The sequence below is a fragment of the Myxocyprinus asiaticus genome, chromosome 24 (genome assembly GCF_019703515.2).
Source record: "Myxocyprinus asiaticus isolate MX2 ecotype Aquarium Trade chromosome 24, UBuf_Myxa_2, whole genome shotgun sequence".
Lineage (NCBI taxonomy): Eukaryota > Metazoa > Chordata > Actinopteri > Cypriniformes > Catostomidae > Myxocyprinus > Myxocyprinus asiaticus.
Genome location: NC_059367.1, coordinates 15191430 through 15212028, shown reverse-complemented (window position 1 = coordinate 15212028; position 20599 = coordinate 15191430). Strand labels below are relative to the sequence as shown.

Sequence of the window (20599 nt, the reverse complement as noted above, 5' to 3'; positions counted from 1 at the left end):
GTTTCTTTCACACCCCTTTCTCTTTACCTCTCAACTATCTCTTTTTCATCCTCTCTCTTTAAGCACACACATTTCACATACTTTTTCACAGTGTAGCTTATGTGTTTATATTCACGGGATGGTGGAAGGAGAACTTCTGAATTCATAAGTGAGATGTGAGTGAATGTTTGAATAATGCTGTCAGTGTGTCAGGTGAACTTATGATCCAGACGAGTCTACAACCCTGTGAGGAAAAAAACGTCAGATACCAAGTCTGTTTGCACAGATGTGTGTTTGTGCATTTGTGTGATTTTTCTTCTAAATTATTGACAAGTAATTTGGCCTCCTTGGTTGCTGTTGACTTGTTTCTTCAAACCACATATATAGGAGAACAATACAAAAACAGCAGTGAAGCTGTAATGTTAACATGTGGATCTGTTACAGTCTTCTCGGAGGCTCTGGTGTGCAGCACTATAAAATGAAATTTATGTATTTGTACTTTTAATCTGGTTATAATTACTGTATGTACATCTGTAAAATAGATTCATTGAATGTTCTCAAGCCAGTACTTGGCATAAAAACCAGGCATAATTAGCATTATACTCTCTAGGTATGTGTGAATACTTATCTTTAGTTTGACAACAAAATTAAACCCAAAAGTGTCATTAGGGGTCACAAAATTAGTTTAGGGCCATTCTATATTGGAAATTTGATTAATAAATAAAGCGAATACTGTTTTTTAGAACTGTAGAAATGCAAATGGTGTTCATTTAGAGGTAGGATTAGTGATTATAATTAGCTGTTGACAGAGGGTGGCTGGAGGAATTTGAGTGCAGCAGAGGTTTCACAAGCCCCTTTGCCCCCCTGCTCAATCTTAAGAGCCAGGCAGCCACGTCAGCCCGTGCAAGGGGCAGAGCCACTGCAAAGCACACACACACACACACACACACACACACACACACACACTTCTGAAACTGGCTGTGCTATGACATTTTCATTGATATTTACAACATTTGTTTCAGTGTACTGTGGATGTATACTAACATACAATTTCTTGTCAAATACAAGTACAATGTTAATTTTTGTTTTAGCTCTATGTTTTTATTTCCAGAACACTCCTCCATCTTCCATTGATCGACAAACAGATATTCCGCCCCAAACTCACGGTATTGTCTGAGCTTATGTTGCTGTGTAGGGCTGGTCGGGATTCTCAAACAAACTGAGCAAAGTTTTGATAGCCTCACAATTTTAACACTTTTCAGAGGAATCAAACTGCAAATGGATTATAGTTGTCTCTGCATATTACTGTAAGCTGGGCATAGGAGAAAGTATGTTAGCATTAAAAAATGACAGATGTCACCTTTAAACCACATTACAAGAATAACTGAACAAGATGAGTCACATTGCATAGTGGGCTGCCACAGGTAATGTTACAAGGCATCAGACCATTTAAAAAGAAAATGAGTACAGATATAGGAAACATACTGATAACACCAGCTGTTCTATAATTGCGTAACAAGTGATACCTATAAAACTGTTCTGTATTTATTAAAACACACACACTTACAGTTTTTCTCAATCGCATTGGCTCATTTTTTGAAACAGTCTTAACATTTTCTAAACTGTAAGTGCAATTGTCACAACTGTTTTATGGACATCACAACTCTATTGCATGTCTGCAAAATGTAGTAACTCACCCAAAACATTTCATTCATGCTTCAGAACCTAATTATTGTGTCAGTAAATTGGCCAGTGCCACCAAAATGAAAAGTTTTTTTGTCATCTTGTGAGCCGTACTGGTCAAAATGTTTAGATATTTTTTGCACCATGGCAGTCAACCCTGGAAATGTTTGTTATATTCAAATTTCATTTATGTTTTACTTTTTTGTTGACACTGACTGCTTACTGTACTATACAAGAATGTCAGTTTTGTCTAGCTGAATGCTATTGTGTATAACACTGAGCTTTTTAGTTACCGATTTCAACGGTAGGTAAAAGTTTACTGGGAAAAGTCAATACTGTACAATACTGTAGTACACAGAAAAAGGATATGCACATTTTTATGTATACAGTAAATGTATTTTTGTAGCAGTGTGTTACATGTAAACAGAAAATTCACATTTGCATGTCCATTTTTAAAAATGTTTTACATGTAAAGTCATATATAGTGAACAGAAAATTGCCACAATATGAAAAAAAATAAAAAAATACAAATAAAAAACACAACAATGAAAAAACATTCCATGTCATAGATATTTCTGGAATATACATGTATGTCTGACAGATTTTGATAATTGAATGGACGTTTTGCATGTGAGGCTCACACGATGAAAGAATGTTTAGAAGTTGTGATGAGTATGACAATTTCACTCATTAGTTTTGATCAGCAAGCCATGTGCATTTAGTTATTGTGCAAATTGTAGACAATAGTACTTACTCTTTTGCACACATGTGCCAGTAAATATTTTGAATGTTTTGGAAAAAATTATTCTCATTCGAGAATTAAGCCAAAGCAATTGAGAAAAACTGTAATACAGCACAATTAAAGAATAAAAGACTTTTAAAATATATTAATTAAAATATATTAAAATGCTGTCATCAATTACTCACCCTTATATAATCCCAAACACACATGACTTTCTTTCTTTTGTGAAACCCAAGAGAAGTTTTGAAGAATATTGACACTGCTATTTTGTCCATTCAAAGAAAATGAATGGTGACTGAGGCTAAGATTCTGTCTTACATCTCCATTTGTGTTCCACAGAAGAAAGAAAGTCATACGGGTTTGGAGCAAATTGAGGGAAAATAAATAATGACAACATTTTCATTTTTGTCTATCTCTTTAAAATTCTGCTATGTGCTTCTTTACCTAATTCAAGATTTTGTTTATAAAGTCTCCCTCTTAAACTGTTCTCAAAGATTATCACTTTATTTGTCAGGGGACATCCCTTGTTATCTCTTTGATGGCTATAATGTGCAGGTATGAAGGTGTATAACATGTGGTGTCCAGATGCTGTCAATAAAGACATAACAGAGAGACAGAGACAAAGAGAGAGTGAGCCCCGGGCTGTCAGATAATGAGAGTTACAATAAACTTCAAAAGGGCAGTGAAAGAAAAAAAGGTTTTTATAAGCAAAGTCCTGCTTCCTCCAAACACAGCAAGAATGTAAGCATACATACAAATCTGGAGCTAAATATCCTGCCACGCACACACACCCCAAACACATTTAATATCCTTTATCATGAGGTCCACTGACTGACAGAACAATATAACTTTTAGTAATGGATTGTGTTTATAGGGATCGTTCACACAAAAATGAAACTTCTGTAGTTATTTACTCACCCTCGTATTGTTTCACACCTGTATTACCTTTTTTCTTCCATGGAACAAAAGGAGATCACATTATTTGCTGGTTGGATTGAGGTTTTTGGAGCGATTGGAAAGGCTCCTGTTAAGTGTCTTCAGCTTGTAAAGGCCTCTGGGTGTGGAAATTTGTCAGGTGAATGAGGGGTGAGAGTAAAAAGTAAGGAGAGTGTGTCTGTCTGGATATATGACTGACAGAACCTTCAAAAACCAGAAGTCTGAGTCTTTCAAACGCTCAGAGGTTTAATCCCACAGGCAGTTTGCTTGTCCGGTCATGACTATAACTGTCCAAAGAATTCATACAGACAGACATTTGGGTGAATTTTACAAATCTCAGATTTTGCTTAAAGAAAATGAGCCTTTTTTAGGGCTATTAAAGGAATAGTTCCCTCTAAAATGAAAATCCTTCATCATTTACTCAGAATTGTGGTGTTACAAATTCGTATGACTCTTTCTTCCATGGAAAAATAATTAAGGCAGAATATTAGGGACTAACAGCCTCCATCACCATTGTGAATGGTGACTGAGGCTAACATTCGGCCTAACATCTCCTTTTGTGTTCCACAGAAAAGTTATACGAGTTTGGAACAACATTAGGGTGACTAAATGATAACAGAATTTTAATTTGTGGGTGAACTATTCATTTAAGGTTTTTTTGCATAGTGACATTTTTCCAACCATATTTCATTACTGTAATGCAAAGACCCCCTTATTTCCATAACACACACACACACACACACACACACACATTTGGGGGTGCATAATTATCATGAAAATAATGTCGTAATGCAACAAATCTTAATGGTCCAACAAATAGGCTTAATTTTCCTTATGCAAAATCTGATTTCTTTCTTTCTTTCTTTCTTTCTTTCTTTTTACTGATTTTTGGGTGAAATAGGTCCCAGACATGTTCTTTGTGAGATTCACCCATTTACTCATAATGTACAGTAAAACAAGGCCATAGCAGTAACAAGTCAAGTAATTTTTATTTGTATAGTGCTTTTCACATCACCCATCGTTTCAAAGCAGCTTTACAGAAAATCATGCATTAACAGAAAACAAAACTGTAATATCTATAAAGTCATCATTGTGTATTTTGATTAAATATGATTGTAAATTTTGTATAAAAATGAATAATTAAATAATAATTGTATTTAGAGCCCAGTGAACACGCCAAAGGCGACTGTAGCAAGGGACACAAAGCTCCATATAAAAACCAAAAATAACCTTGGGAGAAACCAGGCTCACTGTGGGGGCCAGTTCCCCAATGGCTAAACAACAAGAATATAATGCCAATATTAGTTATTTATGTGCAGTGCAAGTCATGGTTTAAAATGAGTAAACTAAGTAAGTGTTAAGGGTCAGTGTTTAAACAAAAATTTTGTATGAACTGTAAGATTAATGACTAATGTCTTTGAAGTCCATCCTGGATTAAATGCAGAAGTTCACATAGATGCATTGTCCTTTGTTAGTTGGCTGATGAAGGCATTTGTTGGCAATCAATTGATAGTCTATGTATTACATTTTAAGAGTGTAGTCCATCATTAGACCAAGGTGAGGCAGGTAGAAATTAGTGAGTTGCATCACAGTTCAACCGGCAGGTCATTTCAGCAAGGTCTATCCTAAGTCCAAGGTTCAGGCAGTGGCATATGAAGAATCCCATGTCTTATAGTTGGAGTTGGAATCAGTTCATCCCCTGAAGTCCATCATAATAGACTGAAGTGATGTCTGGCTGGCACCAGCTGCATTTAGTCATCATCACTCAGAGACATGTAGCAGAGTAGTCCGACACCAAGTAGGAACGGAGCTGGATCTGGCCGGCTCTGGTAACCTCAGGATATGAATCAAATAGAATACAAAACAAATAGAATAATATTAGCATAGATGCCATTTAATGTTTTGCAGAGTTACAGATCATGATAAATGTTTCTGTTTCCGGCAGACCTAACTAAAGCAGCCTAATTGTGAGTTGAAGTATAAATTAGGTGTATGCCTGGCTAAATAGATGAGTCTTTAGTCTAGACTTAAACTGAATGAGTGTGTCTGCATCCCGAACACTGTTAGGAAGACTATTCCATAGTTTAGGAGCCAAATAAGAAAAGGATCTACCTCCTTTTGTGGATTTTGATATTCTAGGAACTATTAACATGCCAGAATTTTGCGATCATAATAAACGTGATGGAATATAGCGTGGTAGAAGGTCACTTAAGTACTGCGGAGCTAGACCATTCAAAGCTTTGTACACAGTTAACAGAATTTTAAAATTTATATGAAATTTAACAGGTAGCCTATGTAACAATGATAAAATGGGGCTAATATGATCATATTTCTTGGTTCTAGTCAGCACTCTGGCTGCTGCGTTTGAAACCAATTGAAGTTTATCTATTGACATCCTCCCAGTAATGCATTACAATAATCTAGTCTTGAGGTCATAAACACATGAATTAGTTTTTTGGCATCAGCAACAGAGAGCATGTGTCATAACTTAGCAATATTTCTGAGGTGGAAAAATGGTGTTCTACAAACCATTGGAAATTTGATTTTCAAAGGACAGATTGGTATCAAATATAACACCTAAGTTCTTCGCTGTATAAGACGATGTACATGCATCGAGAGTCAAATTATATTTTAGCGGCTTATTTTTTGAGGTTTTTGGTCCAATAATTAGTACCTCTGTATTGTTGGAATTGAGTAAAAGGACATTTCTGACCATTCAATCTTTGATTTCATTGATACATTTGGAAAATAGTGAAATTTCATCAGCTTTCGAAGAAATATAAAGTTGGGTATCGTTGGCATAAAGTGGAAACTTATTCCATGCTTCCTGATAATATCTCCCAGGGGAAGCATATATAAGGAGAAAAGCAGAGGCCCTAAAACTGATCCCTGTTGCACTCCATACTTAGTTTTGTTTGATTTGACAATTCCTCATTTACATAGACAAAGTGGTAGCGGTCTGCTAAATAGGACCTAAACCAGGCTAATGCAAGTCCACAAATGCCAACATAATTATCAAGCCTATTCAAGAGAATGCCATGATCTATGGTGTCAAAGGCAGAAGACCTAAAAGCACTAGAAGAGAAATGCAGCCAGAAGAGAAATGCAGCCTCGTACATTGTGTTTACATACTCTCATAAATATGCATTTTCAGCTCATGTTTGTGTGTTTATGTGAATGTGAAGTACGTCATGGAGCAGCATAATATAAAATGCATTGTGTGGGTCTCTCCCTGTGAGGTCAGAGAACACATGTGCAAATATAAGCCATTAGTAAGGTATTCTAGAGAGATGCGTGTCCGTCTTAATGCAGCAGTGACAGAGCCCCATTAATCAACAGCATATTTATTTAATTCATATAAATGCAAGACCAAAACCGAGCAGAGAGTAGATGAAAAGTGTGTTAAAAGAAATAAGCAAATACACACTTCCATTAATATGCATATACAAACTGGCATATGCATACACAATGTCCTTACTGTTTCTGTTTTGCTTTATTGTTCATTCTGATTTTAATGGATTTTTCACAGATGTACTGGAAAAAGTATTGCTGCTCGAAGGCTTGTTTTTCTTGCAAACAACTGTGGCACACTTTATCGCTGAGATCATCGAAAATGGTGTGTGTGCCTGAAAGCTAGTAATCTTTTTGACACTCTGTATTACCTGTCATTACGTGTGTATCAGGTGTTTCTAACCAGCTATAAAGAACCAAACTTGTTATCAAGCTAGATGCTGTCTGTTCCCTCTACTTATACACTTGTAAAACTTGGACAGTCATACTTGACACATATACATGCACACATACTGTACATATTCTTAGTGCCTATGCAAAGTTTAGTCATACAGACTTGCACTGGGCAAAAACCTATATTATCTTGGCCTGTGTTTTCACTGTAGCTGGACTCTTTTTTTTTTTCCCTAATATCATGTTAAAAAGTTAGGTCACCCAAAATTCTGAAAATCTCTGTCGTTCCAAACCTGTTATGACATTCTTTTTTCTGTTGAACACAAAATGAGTTTCTTTTATTATATGTAAAAAAATATTGAATGAAAGTGAATGGTGACTGAGGCTGTCAGTCCCCTAACAGTCTGCTTTACATTTCCATTTGTTTTCCATGGAAGTCATACGGATTTAGAACCTCATGAGGGTGAGTAAATGAGGACAGAATTTAAATTTTTGGGTGAACTATCCCTTTAAAAGCCAGACTGTCTTGACTCTTACCACACTGAATAATTGTGTGTCTGTGTTTGTTTGTTTGAGTGACAAAATAGCAGTCGTGAGATTCAATAGCTGGTCTCTTACTTGCTATTTTAGATGAAGAGTGTGTAATAACGTACATATAAACTTTTGTGTTCACTGTTATTTGTTGTCTGAAAATGTGTTGGTGGCTATTTATTTGCAGGTTTAAACTAGTATTATTCACTGTAGATTTTATGAGTGTGTATTTTACCTTCCTGAGACCTTAGTGTGACTGCTTTGTGCATTTTCCATTTCCCTTTATGATTTGTAACTAATAGCATTTAATAAACAAGCAAAAATAAATAAATAATTAATTTCGAGAGCAAATACTTTTCCTAAAAATTGATGTCCTCACATGTGGACAGCAGGACAAAGTTGTAAAATTTTAAAGAATACCAAGCTAAAGATAGTCATATTTAATTTAATTTTAATTTGTTTTCATAAAATTATTGGTTATGTTTCCAGAGGTGTTGGTTACTCATGTTTATTTATTTATTATTATTATTTTATGTTACAGACATTACAGCTGATGTTCTGTAAAGCTAAATAAATAATTTTGATTCAAAGTAATGGCCAGCATCATCCAATCACTGGCAACCATTTAGCATTGTAAATTCTGAATACTGATTACCATTGTCCCATGTTTGCCAAACTTGTTGAGTGGTCCAAACTTCATCTGCAGCCTGAAACTGAACTTTTGGTTGGATTTGAATAGTGAATGCTCTTAATTGCATAGAAAGATATATGATGTCCTCTTTCTCCCTTTTTAGTGAATGACTTAACCTCCAGTGTGCTGTCTGTCTGCACTGGTCTCAGAACAGTTCAAAATGCACCTTATTTTCACCCTAACACCATACAAAGCCTCAGTTTTTGGATTAACCTATTGATTCTCAATGTGAAAATGCACAGTGAATATAGGAATGCATTTACTAATGCCAGTGAACCATATTGTACAGTGATAACAAAATAATATATAACAACATTTATATTAAAATGAAGCAAAATAAGCCACAGATTTGTTGAGTCCCTAATTTTCAACTTTTGTGAGAATAATGTCCTACAATACACGTATGTGTACATCATCTTTATTATCGTGCTAACAAGCAAAACATTTATGAATTTTTTAAGCGGCATATCAAACAAAAGTAGATATGTTACTCTTTACACCCAAACAGGTTTCAATGAAAAAACTTAAAGAGGTTTCTTACCAGAGGCACTTTTGTTGGCTCTGCACCCATAGATGCACTTCACAGAAATCAGTGCCATGCTGTTGTGTCACTTGACTCGGTGCGTCAGAATTTTAACCCTTAAATGGCAATCTAAAGTGTTGTGAACAGTATTCAGTTGGTTTAAATTAATTTAAATTATGCTTTGCGTATAGCGAAGCCATAATACAACGGACACACACGTGTATGCGGGGTCGCACGAGGTTAAAGAAGGTGGGGAAAAAACTTTCCCACTGAAAACAAAATGTCCTTAATGTCTTGTTTTCCAATAAAAATATCTAAACATCCTAAAAACAAAATAAATTCACTTGTGAAACAACATTGCATAAGATATTAAAACTTCATCTTGCTCCATTTTTCTCCGCTTTTTTTAAGCACAAATGTGTGTAAATTTAGTAAAGCCTATGCTTAAGTGCAACAATGAGTCTTAAAATCTTATGTACTTTTCCATGTCAGGTTAATTCATATTGTGAAAAGGCCATTCACACGATTTTACTGGGAAACAAAACAAAGGTACTGAATAAAAATGTGATTTTTCCTAAATTTTTCTTTCAGTTGGCCTTTCAGTAATTGACTACTAGGTGAGACGGATCCAGTAGACAGTTTGTCCAGTTGCTCTGGCACTGCTTGCTTCCCTTAACTGCAATGTTGTGTGTTACTGTGTAAATATGAGTATACACACTAACTGGATTTTATTTCTGGTAAAGGTGGGGGGAGGAAATGTGCAGGGTGTGTGTGAATGTGTGGACTGAGTTGATGTCGATATTTGTTTGTTGGTGCTTTCCCAGGCTGCTTTACTGCAGAGTCCTTCTGCTGTGGAGGTTTCCACTGGTACAGCCAAACAGCCCTGACTCACTGAGGACACTGTGTGTGTGAGTGTTTGTGTCAGTATTTACATGTGATCTCCACAAACCACAGTGTCATGCTTGGAAAATAACACTGTTATGTCACAGCATATTTACCATTTTTATAGTCAAAACATGGATTAGTTATGCAGTTGTGCATAAGTGTTGTTGTCACATTGAGACTGTCGCATAGAAAAGAAGGCATGGTAAAAAATGGTACTTATGAAGTCTAGATTTGCATACTTAGAAGGAATAGTTTCCCCATAACTACTGTTTCTTTCTGTTTAAAAGTTTAGCAATTAGTACTTTTAAAAAGGCTCTTGAGATACTAATGGTAATATTAGACAATACATCTTTGTACCTCTCACAGTTAGCAAGCTGTTGTTAAGTGCCTCACTTTCTTGCAAGCCCATAACCACCCTTGAGGAATTTATCAGCCTGGGAATACAGAGCTAGCTGTTTACTAGCATCATCCAGTTCCACTTTTGACATTTTCATGTGAATATAAAAAGTCTTATCTGGCTCTCTCAGACAGAAAAACTCAAAACACAATGTTGGGGAGTGTTACCCTGGCTTGAAGGGCCGCAGTGCTCCTGCTGTGCAGCTGTTGTTGGAGATTGTTGTGTTTACGTTAAAAATAAGTTACAATTCTCATTTGTCATGGGTTGAAGGGCTGCAACAGATCACAATGTGGACAACACCACTGCCGTGCTGAGAGAATGGCTGAAGAACAGGCAGAGCAGATACCACTATGTGGAGTGGAGGCCTATGGAGGAACCAAGGTTGGTTGATCTTCTTCCAAAGCAGATGTTTTCAAAGTCAATTAGCATTAAGGCTAGTCTTAAACAAAATAAATGTTGGATTTTTACTCCTTGAAAATGCCTCTAGTGCTGAATTGAGTTTCTGTCTTGTAAACAGACTTTAATTGCCTTCACATGAACCCAAGCTCCAAATCTCATCATTTATATTTCTTACAGATGAAGTGTGTAATTTTTGCAACACTGGTATCACCTAACGAAATTGTAAAAAAATAATGGTTTTCACTGGTTTCCCCAAAGATTCTACCATATAGGTCTTGCTTTATTTCTACAACCTGTAATGGCAGATTAATTAGAGAGATATCTTAAAGGGATAGTTCAATTAAAAATACAAATTATCTCATTATTTACTCACCCTAATTCCATCCCATATGTGTATGACTTTCTTTTCTCTGCAGAACACAAACAAAGATTTTTAGAAGAATATTTCAGTACATGGTTACCAGACCTTTCAAGCTCCAAAAATCACATAAAGGCAGCATAAAAATAATCCATAAGACTCCAGTTGTTTAATCCATGTCTTCAGAAGTAATATAATAGGTGTGGGTAAGAAACAGATAAATGTTTAAGTCCTTTTTAACTATAAATCTCCACTTTCTCTTCCACATTCTGAAAGTGAAAGTGGAGATTTATAGTCAAAAAGTATTTAAATATTGATCTGTTTCTCACCCAAAGTGATTGCATTGCTTCAGAAGAAATAGAATTCATATGGATTACTTTTATGCTGCCTTTATAAGGCTTGAAAGGTCTGGTCACCATTCACTTGCATTGTATGGACCTTCAGAGCTGAGATATTCTCTTCTCTTTGTTTGTGTTCTGTAGAAGAAAGAAAGTCATACATATCTGGGATGGCATGAGGGTGAATAAATGATGAGAGAATTTTCACTTTTGGGTGAACTATCCCTTTAAAGTGTGTATGTCTCTATTCTGGTGTAAGGTCATACACAGATGAGTGGGGGCCGAAGCACTGGGCCCCGTCTCGGTTCAACCATCTGATGAAGCTCAGACAGGCAGCACTGAAGGCTGCACGAGAACGCTGGGCTGATTATATACTGGTGAGATCATAATGATTTTTTTCTATTATTCTTTTGCCAGAAAAGTTTACTCCAAGCAACTTACAGTAAATTCAAACTTTAAATGTTATCATTACATGCATTCCTTTGGAATCGAACCCATGACCTTAACAACATGATGTACTAATTAAGCTACAGGAACACAACAAACTTGGTTTGTTTTAAAGTTGAGATTTATTTATGCTGCAACTGTTACACCTATATTTAAATACCACAAGAAGTAATACAGTAAGTGTGTTTCAACATATAATAGTATGCAAATTCTGTCATCATTTACTCACCTTCATGTTGTTCCTAAACCCTATATCTTTCTTTCCACCATGGAACACATAAGGAGATGTTAGGCAGAATGCTAGCCTCAGTCACCATTCACTTTTATTGCATTTTCATTTCATTTTTCAATACAATGACAAAAGCTGTTTTCAGTATCGGGCCAGTGCGAGCCAGCGCTACCAGTTGGTCAGCTGGGGCCAATAGCCTCGGACCTCAAGTTGCGAGACCAAAATCGATCTGCATTCCCACTATCAGGCCAATAGCCCCTCAGCGTTGCCCTAAAACCCACCCTTATTATGCCGCCCTGGTGCCTATGTCATACACCCCACCCATTTCACAAGCAAGAGGGAAGCTCAAGTTGAGGTATCAGACTCTGGAGATTAGCTATCGCTCGAAATGTACATGGTGGAGACTGAAGCTGCTGTTTGCTTGCTTATTTTGGTCTTTGCTTGGTGGAAAGCGAGACCGGACTCAGTAAAACTCTGCCTTTGACATTGACCAATCCCCATTCCTCAGTTGACCTAAGGCTAATCGACTGGCCAAAGGTGTTTGGCTGTTGGTCCAGAGGAAGCCCAGAGGCACAATGACTCCCCGGAAGTGACAGTGGGAATGCAACTGGCCCTGGTACGCACTATAACACCCCCTCATTTGGCCCAATATTGGACACGCGGCTAATGAAGGGTGATTAATCTCTTTTTGTGTCCAACAGAGGACAATTTGGGAGTCAGTGATTACAGAATTTAAATTTTTGGGTGAACTGTCCCTTTAATTTTTTTATATATGTTTTTTTTTATTTTTTAGATTTAGTATGTATGAATTTTGTATGAATGCAAGATTTAAAGTAAAGCTAAAGCTGTCTCTTTTCTTTCTCTCTCTCAGTTTGTTGACAGTGATAACCTCCTAACTAACCCACGGGTGTTGGATCTATTGATAGCAGAGAATTTGACACTGGTGGCACCCATGTTGGATTCACGATCCCTCTACTCAAACTTCTGGTGTGGCATCACTCCTCAGGTACAGTTTACCTTTACAGCCAATGATCCGTCAGGTGTAATCCTATATATTTTTAGACTTAACTACCCATCATACTGTTGCAACTCTGCCGGTACAGGCTACATTACTTGTAAGCCCTGAAGTATCACGATGTGTAGAATGCCCAACCCACAATTTGTTGAAAACAGAGGATTAAATTCTTTAGACATTACAAGCACACACTATCTTCCTTCTTCTCAGGGTTATTACAAGCGTACCCCAGACTACCAGCCTATCCGTGAGTGGAAGCGTTTGGGATGTTTTTCAGTGCCCATGGTGCATTCCACCTTCCTGCTGGATCTAAGACGTAGCGGCACACATGATCTGGCCTTCTACCCACCTCATCCTGACTACAGCTGGGCTTTCGACGATATCATGGTCTTTGCATTCTCAGCTCGACAAGCTGGTGAGAGATCTGTAGAGGGTTTCTTTATGGGTGGACTGCAAGGGGAATCCATCAGGATATATCTGCTTTTTTAACCAGACCTTCTTTTTTGTTTACAGATGTCAAACATGTCCATATTTCTAGCCTATGAAAAAAATAAAAAAGCTTGACAAGTAACGTTGTACAAGTAACAAGTATGAGCATCCAAATCACAGCATATTCTGGAGACCAGCCATGCTGGTCTTTTCAACAGGTTTATAATATTGTGATGGCAATTTGGTTTTCATAATGAACAGATGAATACAGTTAAGTTGGCAGGTCTACTGTTTCTGGAACCCAGAAAAGACACAGGTCAGAATATAACACATCATTTACACCACCTCCAACTGTCCTGCTTTAGTGCAGTATTTGGTGGTGAGGAGGGTGTGTGCATCTGTGTGTTTGTGTTGCTGCTTTTATGTTGGATAATCTTGTGGTTAATATAACCAGCTCCAGCTGGCCGCTTTAATGGGCTCCTTTTAATGGGTGTTTGTGGATATTCCATTGAGGAAATAATGTGTGAGAGCATGCAGTGAAGTTTCAGTTAAGACAGAGAACACACACACACACACACACACAACTAAAACAAAGTCGACAAATCATGATTACAAACACACCCATAGACAGAGACCCGTAAATCTGAATGCACACATCCACACAAACACACCTAAAAGGATAGTTCTAGTCCCAGATGTGTATGACTTTCTTCTTCTGCTAAACACAAACAAAGATTTTTAGAAGAATATCTCAGCTCTGTTGGTCCATACAGTGCAAGTAAATGGTGACCAGAACTTTCAAGCTTCAAAGAACACTCAAAGGCAGTATAAAAGTAATCCATAAGACTCCAGTGGTTAAATCTATGTCTTCAGAAGCGATATGATAGGTGTGGGAGAGAAACAGATCAATATTTAAGTCCATTTTAACTATAAATCTCCACTTTCACTTTTACTTTCAATTTTTTTCACATGCAAAAAGTGAAAGTGGAGATTTATAGTAAAAAAAACGTAAATATTGAGCTGTTTCTCAACCCAGTGATTGCATCGCTTCAGAAGACATATATTAAACAATTGGAGTCAAATGGATTAATTTTATACTGCCTTTATGTGATTTTTGGAGCTTCAAAGTTCTGATCACCATTTACCTGCAAAGCTGAAATATTCCTCTAAAAATCGTTGTTTGTGTTCAGCAGAAGAAAGTCATACACATCTGGGATGGAATAAAAGTGAGTAAATAATGACAGAATTTTAATTTTTGGGTGAACTATCCCTTTAAAAACACATACCTCTTGTGTCCAGATCTGTCAAGCGTACAGTATGTATTAGTACATTTCAATTGATGCTGTTGTTTTTGTGTATAGGTGTGCAGATGTACGTGTGTAACAAAGAGCACTATGGTTTCCTGCCTGTACCTCTGAAAGCCCAGCAAAGTGTGGACGATGAGGAGGAGAGTTTCACACACACTATCACTGAAGCCAGCAGTGAGTATTATCCCTCATACACACCTATTCACACATTAAGCATGCATGCACTCATACATGTCTACAAGCATGAGGAAACTCATGTCCACTTGTACACACGCACACACACACACACACACATCCATAGTGAAGCACATAATAACATCATCATAAATTCTGTCGTGCGCGATATATAAATGTATGACGAATGTAAAAAATAACTTCACCCATATATGCATTTAATGTGAAGAAAATGCCTGTCCTTTCTTTCTTTTCAGTTGATCATAATGTAAAACCCTCAGAGTTCATCTTCGCTCCACCTAAACCCCAGGACAAGATGGGCTTTGACGAGGTGAGAGAGAGCAGAATTTCTGGAATGTCTTGCTCGAATGAACACTCATAAAGATAGTTAGTCTGCAGAGAAATTCTGCTGATTTAAAGTGACATTCTCCCTCTGTTTCTTTCTGTCCTGGTTCCTCTGTTTCCTTCTTCTACCCAACACTCTCATTCTTTTTCCCCCTCAGATCTTTCTGATTAACCTAAAACGGAGGTTAGACCGGAGGGAGCGAATGTTGAACACCCTGGAAGTGCTGAGACTTGAGGTGTCTGTGCTTGATGCTGTAGATGGGAAGTAGGTTATCAAAAGGATGTTAATTGGTACCACCCAATAATACTAGTGTGCTGGTTGTGAACTACCTCAACCATCAAGATATCATTGGTCTAGACCAGAAAGAACAGTGTGATTAACCAGCATTACAACACAAGTTTTGCTGGTGAACAGCATCACTATGCTGGTTGACAAGCTAGAACAGCACCAAACCAGCAGTAACCAGCATAAACCAACATGGATCAGCATGTGAATTCATGCTGGTCTTTTCAGCAGAGCAGTAGTCAGTGCTAACTGAGCTTTGTGAGTTGTGTTTTTCAAAATGTAGCAGAACTATGGTTAAGGTAAAGCATTTCTAACTTTGTTGATCTGTGCCCAGCTGCAAAAAAAAACCTTAAGTGGGGAAAAAAAAATCCTTAGTTTTAATTGTAAAGGCCACTATATACTTCCGGAGAAGTTTTTCTTTGTTCTTCGTTCAGGGGTAAAAAAAAAAGAAAAAAAGGTCGAAACAGCCGAGCAACTGTATACTGTTTGCGAACAATCAGACACATGCCACACTGCTGTGGGAGGCATTTACAATTACTTCTAAATATGAGGACACTCAGTTAGACCTCATTTCATGTGACTTTAAAATGTGTTATCAATGACTTCATGCCTCATTCTATGAGTAAAATTTGCCTTTTTAACCACTTGATGATGATTTAAAGTAATATACAGTATATGCAGTAGAAAATACGCAATTAGTTTTGTTTACATTCTGAATTCATGACGCTAATGTGCTAACACACACATTCCGGGGCCTTAAGGGAACCATGTATTACGGATTATGTTAACAAGTTTTTGCAACTGGTTGCTGGTCTTATTTATATTTTTTATTTTCTCTCAGCAAGCCAATGCTTGTTCAATGAGAGAACACGCTTCAAAACTTGTTCTGTTTTATTTTCCTCTCAGGGCTCTGAATACATCTCAGCTGCAAGCTCTAGGTATAGAAATGTTACCGGGGTATATGGATCCGTACTCCAAAAGGGTGCTGACACGTGGAGAGATTGGCTGCTTCCTCAGCCACCACTTAATCTGGAAACAGGTACAGACACACTCACATTTAAACAAATATATATAGGATATGCATAGACTCCCAAACACACTAGAATAACATTGACTCTATTATGTCTGACCCCTAATGACCTCTGTAAAGCTTTTCTCTTTTAGTTAGTGTTTTACATAACCTTTTTTGATAAAATACCGATAGTTTAAAGGTGGTAAAAGGTGTGTGTGTGTGTCTTAGGTGGTGGAGAGGGGTCTACAGTGTGTGCTGCTTTTGGAGGATGACGTGAGGTTTGAGCCTCGGTTTAAGAGAAGGTTGCAGATCATCATGGAGGATGTTAAAAGAGCTCAGCTGGACTGGGACCTCATGTACGTAAGAATAACACTAGCTATAAAAAAGCACAGAATAAGACCTTTTCACTGCTAACAAAGTAATTGATTTTCTCTCTTACTGCCTTTTTCTACATCTCTCTTTCTCTCTGTAGATATGTGGGTCGTAAGCGAATGCAGGTGGCCCAGCCAGAGGTGTCCGTAGAAGGTGTGAATAACCTGGTAGAAGCTGATTACTCATACTGGACTCTAGGTTACGCTCTTTCACTGCAGGGGGCCAAGAAACTCCTCGCTGCTCAGCCGCTTGGCAAGATGCTCCCTGTGGATGAGTTCCTGCCAATCATGTTCAACAAACACCCAAAGTAAGCATGATGATGGATGGATGGGTTGTGTAGATGGATGGATTGTTGGTTGAAGGTGTGAATGTCTGCATAGCCATGCTTTTCACCAGCAAAACCTACCTGGTGAAGCTGGTTGACCAACATGGTCTTTCTGACGAAGCTGGATAAGCTAGTTTAAAAGCCTGGTGTAGACACCAGCACACCAGCATCCCATGCTGGGGGACTAGCACCTATAATGCAACATAAGCTGGTCTTTCAACTGGGTAGTCAGTCATAAACCCACATCTACCTATAGTATCTGCTTTACTTCTATGCAACAGGTGGTAAACACAGTTATTGATACATTGATACTGAGTGTACTTATACACATAGACACTCTCACTCCTGTACTGCTGAGTGAGGCCAACATAGAAAGTGCTAGATTGTTCAGAGGGGGAAAATAATTATGGTGTCCCTGCTGGGTCACACAATGGCTGCCTTTCTACCTAATTTCCTCTAGTGGGAATCCTGCACAGCACTGGCTGTGCCCCCAGCATATTTCACCTTCGCTGGCCCTTTTCTCTCTCTCCTAACACCCTCAGTACCCTGCGGTCCTCCTGCCTTGTTGTTTGATTCTCTGGGTTCCCCTGTCTCTTGCTCTTTCTCTTTCTTTGAGGAATTTTGGGAAGGGTCAATTCTTCATGTTGTCAGCATTCGAGGGACAACATTCCCATTGATAGCTCTCTTAGTTTTGGGGGAAGGGTCATTGGTTTAAAACAGATGGATTACTTTTTAAATATACTCCACTTACTGTGTGTTTGGAGAGAGAGAGAGAGAGAGAGAGAGAGAGAGAGAGATTGAGATTGAGTGGGTACGTGAGTGATTGTCTTTGCGGTATTGTTGATGCCAATTGAAATGTGTGTTTCAGTGTATGCTGAATAAACAGATTGCTTTGGTATGCATGTATATGTTCATGAGACAGAGGTATTGTATGCCCTCAGCATAAATAATTTTGAGTTTTGCTAGACTACATAGACAATACACAATAACTCATATAACTCACTGCATGTATGTAGCGCCATTGTACATTTTTAAAGTAATGTTCCAGGTTTAAGCTCAGTTGACAGTATTTGTGGCATAATGTTGATTACCACAAAAAGTCATTTCGACTCATCCCTCCTTATCTTTAAAAAAAAAAAAAAAATCTGAGTTACAGTGAGGCACTTACAATTGAAGTGAATGGGGCCAATTTTCGGAAGGTTTCAAGGCAGAAATGTGAAGCTAATAATTTTGAAAATGCACTTACATTAATTCTTCTGTTAAAACTCATGTATTATTTCAGCTCTAAAGTTGTTTGAATAATTTTTAGTCATTTTATGGTTTGTTGACATTACAAATGGCAGCAATGTTGTAAAACTGGACATAAATTTACACAGAAAAGGTTAGCGATTTTATACCACTAAAATCATGTTAACATGCATATTGTTTATGACTTGTGGCTATACTTTTGAAACATTAAGTATTTTAATGTTTACAGATTGGCACCATTCACTTCCATTGTAAGTGCCTCACTGTAACCCAAGAAAATGAGGGGCAAGTCAATATAAATTTTTGTGGTAATCATCATTATGCCACAAATGCTGTCAATTGAACTTAACTTGTGTTTAACCTGGAATATTCCTTTAACAGGATTTTAGTGTGATAAAATCAGGGATATACCAGCATTACAGTGCTTACCAGATTACAGTAACAAACCTCAGTACTCAAGGGAGCAAAAGAGATACCTTCAAACGTTTGAGCCATTACAGTAAATCAAATGTCTATTGAATGTTGGACTGACTGTTTTACCTTATTTTAATTAACTTGCTCAGCAAGATTCTCTTTTTCCACTATGACAATTAAAGAGAAAACTCACAGTAGAGGTTTTCCTCACCTTTTGTTTTTTACTGAATCACATTTTTGCTAACAAAAATTAGCATCATTATCTCATCATTTTAATAATCAGATTCTCTAAAACTCTTTCCCTAATTCCTGTTTGAAATAAAGTCTCACGCTATTGCTTTTCCTCCCTCTTATCCTCTCTCCCCTTTTCTCTCCCAGTGCAGCATACATGTCCTACTTTGATCCCAGGGAACTACGTGCTTTCTCTGTTGAGCCGTTACTGTTGTACCCAACACATTATACGGGTGAGCCTGGTTACTTCAGTGACACTGAGACCTCCACTATTTGGGATGATGAAGCAGTCAGCACGGACTGGGACAGAAAGTACGCCCAAAAAACTACTCAGCAGGGACAAATATGCCCTGTTGCCCAGAACAGTGTCACTGGAGACACACCACCGCCTGCATCCCGAGCCTTGCGAGATGAACTCTGAGAAGAGAAATCACACACCCCAGCAACAAACACAAACTCAGACATTCTCAAACTACACAACTGACTAACTCAGCTCACTCCTCAATATCATCCAGGCCCCGCCCCTTTGGCGACACATCAGCCAATAGCATGACAGCTGGCTGGGCTGCTCAAACACCATTGGCTGGCTGGCTGATTTTGCAAAGTCTGTTCACTAAGAGACACAAAAACACACAAGCTCCTTAAATTTCCACTTGATTTATTTCGTCATGCCTTCCACAGACATTGAGGGACCAAACTGTCCCAGGTGGAAACTTAAAAGCACTTGAAGGATGAGAACACCTTGCAAGGACTGGACAGAGACAGACTTATGGGAGTAACAACATTTGGGTGTGCAAGAACAATACTTATGCAGAGGAATTTTTATTTAAAAAGATTTTATATGGTTTTATATTGTACATAAAATATATAATTTCAGGGCAGAACAAGAAATAAAAGAATCCTGCAGCCTTTCACTATTTTCAAACCAAGGAAACATCAAACAGTTGTTCAGTCAGATGCTCTTCATGATAAAGAACATTATAAAATCTCTTGTAAATGCCATTTATGTGTCCAATATTATATTTAGGTGCCTGAAATTAAGAGGTATTGGAGGAAACTTAATCAACATTTGAAGTACTCTCTTTACCAAACTGTTTAAGTATGTACTGTCTTGTTCTGGGCGAATATTTAGCAAAAGCATATCTGTGTTATGGTGAACATCACATTGTCTTCCAGCAGAGACATCAATACTTACTTCCAGAAAATTCCAGGAGACGTGTGTACTTTGAGTGTTTGGTTCTACTGTGCTGTATGTTATTTGTCATAATTCGAAAGGGCATTGGATATACCCTCATTTGTTCACTCAGCAGGCTGGTTCCTGTTTTCTGACTGTAGATTTCATTAACTTTTCTGAACACTGAAGATGTCATGGTGCTGGTGGTGGGGCTGTGTCAATAAAACTGACCGATTGGTAATATAATACGTCTATGTTGATGTCAGCTGGGCGGAGTTGTTCGATGCTAGTATTGGCAAAAAAACTGGCCTCTAATTTTTTATGCCAGCCTTCTTGATGTGCTTGGGTGGTTAAAGGAATAGTTCACCCAAACATTTAAATTCTCTAATCATTTACTCATCCTCATGCTATCCCAGATGTGTATGACTTTCTTCAGCTGAACACA

At 37.7% G+C, this 20599-nt stretch overlaps 1 protein-coding gene across 1 annotated transcript in view; it reads left to right on the top strand.

Moving 5' to 3' along the window:
• Positions 1–20381, top strand: part of LOC127415238 (procollagen galactosyltransferase 2-like) — a 28596-nt gene extending 8215 nt beyond the window's left edge. Inside the window, exons 2-12 of the mRNA XM_051653904.1 lie at positions 10322–10432; positions 11406–11523; positions 12694–12828; positions 13048–13252; positions 14628–14747; positions 15005–15078; positions 15251–15357; positions 16285–16417; positions 16619–16746; positions 16863–17069; positions 19128–20381. Coding sequence (XP_051509864.1) covers positions 10322–10432; positions 11406–11523; positions 12694–12828; positions 13048–13252; positions 14628–14747; positions 15005–15078; positions 15251–15357; positions 16285–16417; positions 16619–16746; positions 16863–17069; positions 19128–19401 — 1612 coding nt within the window. The 3' untranslated portion in view covers positions 19402–20381. The remainder of the gene's footprint in view (positions 1–10321; positions 10433–11405; positions 11524–12693; positions 12829–13047; positions 13253–14627; positions 14748–15004; positions 15079–15250; positions 15358–16284; positions 16418–16618; positions 16747–16862; positions 17070–19127) is intronic.
• Positions 20382–20599: the final 218 nt, after the last annotated feature.